Source organism: Myotis davidii, unplaced genomic scaffold (assembly GCF_000327345.1).
Source record: "Myotis davidii unplaced genomic scaffold, ASM32734v1 scaffold118, whole genome shotgun sequence".
Classification (NCBI taxonomy): domain Eukaryota; kingdom Metazoa; phylum Chordata; class Mammalia; order Chiroptera; family Vespertilionidae; genus Myotis; species Myotis davidii.
Window position 1 is genome coordinate 3070285 of NW_006290441.1, and position 4687 is coordinate 3074971.

Below are 4687 nucleotides of genomic sequence, written 5' to 3' on the forward strand. Positions count from 1 at the left end.
GCTGGCCAGTAACGAGGATAGGAACAGGAGACGTCAGGACCTGGAGCAGGGAGGCTGGCTTAGGAGGAGTAGGGGAAGAGCTGGATGGGTCACAAGTCTTGGTCCGAAGCGTTCGCATTGATGATTTTAGAGGAGGTCTGGATGCCAAGATCTGGTTGTGGCCATTGCAGAGTGGCAGAAGTGTCACTGGACACGAGGTGTCCCAGAAGAAGCCAATGTGGATGGGACTAGTGATCTCTGCAGTCTCTGTTCTAAGAACACTAGTACCATTTATGAGGGCTTCTTTCTCAGGACCCAAGCCTTCCAGAGCCCCACCTCCTAATGTCATATTTGGGGTTAGGGTTTCAACATATGAATTTGGGGGGGACACAAACAGACCATAGCAAAGAGTATGTATGGAGGTGGGCCAGGCAAGGAGAGGATGAGATATTGGCAGCACATTATCTATTTTTTTTTTTTTTTGGTCAAATAACCCGTCACAGGCAGCAGTGGTTTCTCCAGGGTGGCAGAACTCATTCATTCAGGTGTTTATTAAGTTACCTGCTATGTGCCATACCACTCCCTCACTGGGGGCATCCTCTCTGCCACCCCACCGTTAGCCCAGCTCCATCGGGATATGAGCACAGCTGTTGTTTCTGTGGTTGTTTCTGCCTTCTGAGCACATTTCAGGACCCTTCTGGGAGGACAGTGCCCCAGGCCCTGCCCTGGGCCTGGCCTGGCATTTGAGTTCTGCCAGTCTTAGGTCTTAGAAAAGATGTCCCCCTGCTCCGGTCTGCCTCTGACAGGAGGGGCAGGTAGGGAGCCCAGGAGGGCGCACAGGCCCGACGGCGGTCAGGGCTCAGCAGTGCAGCAGCTCAGGCTCCATGCCTCGTGTGTTAGGTGTTCCGCAGTCCTTTGTCCCTCTGGCTGGGTTCCGTTGTCACGTTTGTGAGATGTGTGTGTGCACGTGTGCATGAGCTCTGTGGCGATCAGAAGAGACGGTGGAGATCAGTGTCCCCAGGCCCTGAGACATCCTTTTTCCAGACCTTTTTCAGGTGGCTCTCCTTGGGGTGTGGGGAGAGGCTGTGCCCAGGGGAAGGGCTTCGGGGCCAGGACACCTGTGTCTGCCTCAAGGACAGTCAAGCAAAGCACTGGCTGATGAAACACTCGTGAACATCCAGAGATCCTTCTAGAAGAGGGGTCTGTTCTGTCGTGTCAGAAAACCATGTCCTCTAACTGCTTGGACGTTAGTCGTGAAAGGGCAAGAGTCCCTTGTGCCATGCCAGCACAGCCAAGGGTTCAGTGGAAATTCTGTTTCTTTGTTATGGGGTGGGACCACAACATTAGTAACAAAGAAACAGAATTTCCGGAGGGTGAGGCCCAGAAATCAGGATTTTAAAAAGATTCCCAGGTGATTCTAATGCGCAGCCAAGGCTGAGAACCACTGCTCTAGGTGGATCTTCCTGTGCCTGGCTAAGGCCACAGAGAGGGACCTAGACCCCAAGCTGAGCCTTTATTTTATAGCCAGAGGTAAACAAGGTAGTGGTCTCCATAGTTACAGTGTTCTTGTGAGTTTCACTTGTTTTGCCAGCACTTGTTGTACCTCCCACAGCCCATTAGCTTCCCAGATAAGATCTAGGGAGGGTCATAAGGTCAAGCTTAATTATGCTAAGAGGGCTGTGCCCTCTAAACTGGGACTTGTTTGTGGCTTTGCCAACAGGTCAGTCCGAGGCTTAACCCTATAGTCGCTCCCTACAGTTGCTATGGAGCTGATCCCACAGAGACCAAGCTTTTATGGCTAATGGGTGGGACCAGATGTGGAGGACAGGGTGGGAGAGTCAAGCTTAAAAGTGGTCTTGACTGCGGGCCTCTGTCTCCTGATCTGTAACATGGTCCCTAGGGGAGGGCCTTGGACTATGCTCCTGGCAGATGGACAGTCCAGGCCAGGTGTGTCTCCTGTTTGCTGGTGCCCTTCACCAGCCCTCAGTGCACCTGGGGAGTGTGCACTCGCATTTATACCTCCTAGCTAGCATCCTAGAGATTTTCCTCCGGCTCCCACTGGCCATTCTGCTTGGACAGGCCAGCCCTGGGCATAGAGGCCTGGAGCCCCCTCTAGGTCAAGAGAGGGATGACCCCACTGAGACCTGTGGCAATTTTTTGGAGCCTGAGATGGCAAGAGTGGTGCCAGCCCCCTGACCTCAGTCAGTGGGCCTCAGACCACTTTTTCCAATCAAGGAGAGGAAGGGATGGCTGGAGGGCAGAACAGTGAAGTCATGCTGGGCTGGGGGACAGGAAGCCTGGTTGTGTTGTGGGTCTGCCACTTATGAGTAAACTGGCCCGGGTATTGGTGGCCCCAGCTGTAAAATGCGGAATTGACGAGATGATCTCTATAGGGCCTTCCAGCTCTTGCACGCTATGAATTTGTAACCAGCGCTGACTCACTTTACCTTTGTGCTCCCGGCCTGAGCTGATACTCCTGCACTAGTCAGGCCTGCCTGTGCATTTGGGTGGCCCTTTGGGGAGAGTAGGGTATATGTGAGTCCTGTGTGTGTTCTTTGCTACCTGCCTTCCTGGCTGTTTCTAGGTAGTCACCAAAGAGGGTAGCAGCAATGTCCTTGGGGCCCTGACGGAATGTGGGGGCTTCACTGGCCTGTAGCGTCAGGCCCAGACCCGAGCCCCATTAGCATTGATTTTTGTTGCACTGGGAGGTTTAACATTAAAGGATGCTCTGAGCCCCAACAGGCTCCACCTCCCCCTCCTCGAAGGTGCGGGGTCTGGGTTCAGGCACTGTGTCTCTCTTTGTCCACCAGTACCCTGTCCAGCTGCTCCCACGCCGTGGTGGCCTTGCTCTACCCCTTCTCCTGGCAGCATACCTTCATTCCTGTCCTCCCGGCCTCCATGATTGACATCGTCTGCTGTCCTACCCCCTTCCTGGTTGGCCTGCTCTCCAGCTCCCTTCCCAAACTGAAGGAGCTGCCGGTGGAGGAGGTGGGCCACCTGGGGAACCAGCTGGCGGGAGGTTGGAAGGAGGAAGGGACAGAGGAACAGAAACCCCCAGGAGAGAAGGGCAGAGGGGGAGTGGAGGGGAGAAAGCACTGGGATTTTCTCTTTTGTGCCCTCTGGGCCTCTCTACCCAGCTCATCCTTTCTCCCTGGGAGGGCTGTCCTTGGCTGGAGTTATTCCTGTTATCTGACCCTGGGATCTAGGGTCTGGAGGCCTGGGGAGGGCATTGCAGGGATTCATACCCTGAATCACTGTTGCTGATGCCTCTTTTCCTCAGGCACTGATGGTGAATCTGGGATCGGACCGATTCATCCGGCAGGTAAGAGTGGGACGCTGGAACGTGGCCTGCCCTGGGGTGGGTGCTTGTTCAGTGCAGACTCCAGAGCAGCCAGCACGGTTGCACGCCTCCACCACCTGCTTGTTAAGCTCTCTGGGTCCCGTATTCACAGAATAGACAAGGATGGGAGACACTGATCTGAGCGGTCTTGACCTCAGCAGGGTCTGCCTTTCTTGCTGGCACCATCAGCTTCTAGAAGGCGTGTGGGAGTGCAGACGACAGGGCCTGTAGGTCTAAAGACGTGACCTCTGGGCTCTGCCACCTTTGAGCCACCTGGTCTTGTACAGGCTCTGAGCTTCTCTGAGCCGAGTTCTCATCTCTAAACCAGGCAGGGTGGTAGCACCTGCTTTGAAACGTTGCTGGGGGCTGAGTACACAGGATGCATAGAATGCCGTGGGATGTAAAGGTTAACTTCAAAAGCCTTTGTTAGTTGGAAATCCTGCTGGCTGTCTACAAACAGCCCAGCCCAGTGTCGTATTGACAGAGTTTAGTCTCCTGGGTACAGGCATCAAGGTGCAGACACCTTGTAGAGACGGGAACGGTGGCTTAACCTCTCGCCTGAGACAGTCTCCCCACCCCTACCAGCTGCGCTTCCTCCTGGAGCTAAAGCTGGGGGAATAGGGGAGACTTCGTCGGGGTGTCAGGGTAGGAAGGAACCCTTCGCTGGTCCTGTGAATGCCACCTGCTCTACCACTTTTTATTCATGTGACCTTGGACAGGTTTCTTAACCTCAGCTTCTCATCTTAAAGTGAGACTGATAAATAGTATCAGGGTTATTGGGACAATTGAAGGAGTGTACATGTAAGCTATTCATACAGGGCGTGGCACGTAGTAAGGGTTCAGCCACTGTCCGTTATTAATCACTGTCCCCGCATTTTCCTTCTGCAGATGGATGATGAAGACACGTTGTTACCTAGAAAGTTGCAGGCGGCTCTGGAGCAGGCTCTAGAGAGGAAGAACGAACTGATCTCCCAGGATTCTGACAGCGACTCCGACGATGGTGAGTGAGGCTTGCTGCCACACAGTCAGCTCTGGCTCCACGCTCTCTGCTCTGGGCCTGGGCCTCATCGGGCGGGACCCTGGTTCTGTGCACCAGGCCCTCAGGCTGATGAGGTTCTAGTTGTAGGACCTTGATCTCACGCTAACCTAGAATTCTCTAGCCGCACCGCTGGTGGGGTTCAGGGAGTTATGGCTTGACTACATCTGAGGGGAGAGAAGTATTGTGGTATTTTATCAGAGCGAGCTCAGGAACATAATATTGGGGCTGCTTCTCCAGTGGCCCAGGCCAGCGGTCGCCAACCACGGACCACTGGTGGTCCCTGAGGTCCGAAAGGTTGGCGACTGCCGGCCTAGCTACAAAGCTACCTC

General features: G+C 54.3%; 1 protein-coding gene across 4 annotated transcripts in view; it reads left to right on the top strand.

Annotated features, from left to right (window-relative positions):
* The window catches only part of ST5 (suppression of tumorigenicity 5), a 104322-nt gene that overhangs the window by 96195 nt on the left and 3440 nt on the right, over window positions 1-4687 (top strand). For all 4 annotated transcript variants that reach the window (XM_006763485.2, XM_006763483.2, XM_006763484.2 and 1 more), the window contains exons 15-17: window positions 2790-2967; window positions 3260-3301; window positions 4208-4319. In XM_006763485.2, coding sequence (XP_006763548.1) covers window positions 2790-2967; window positions 3260-3301; window positions 4208-4319 — 332 coding nt within the window. The remainder of the gene's footprint in view (window positions 1-2789; window positions 2968-3259; window positions 3302-4207; window positions 4320-4687) is intronic.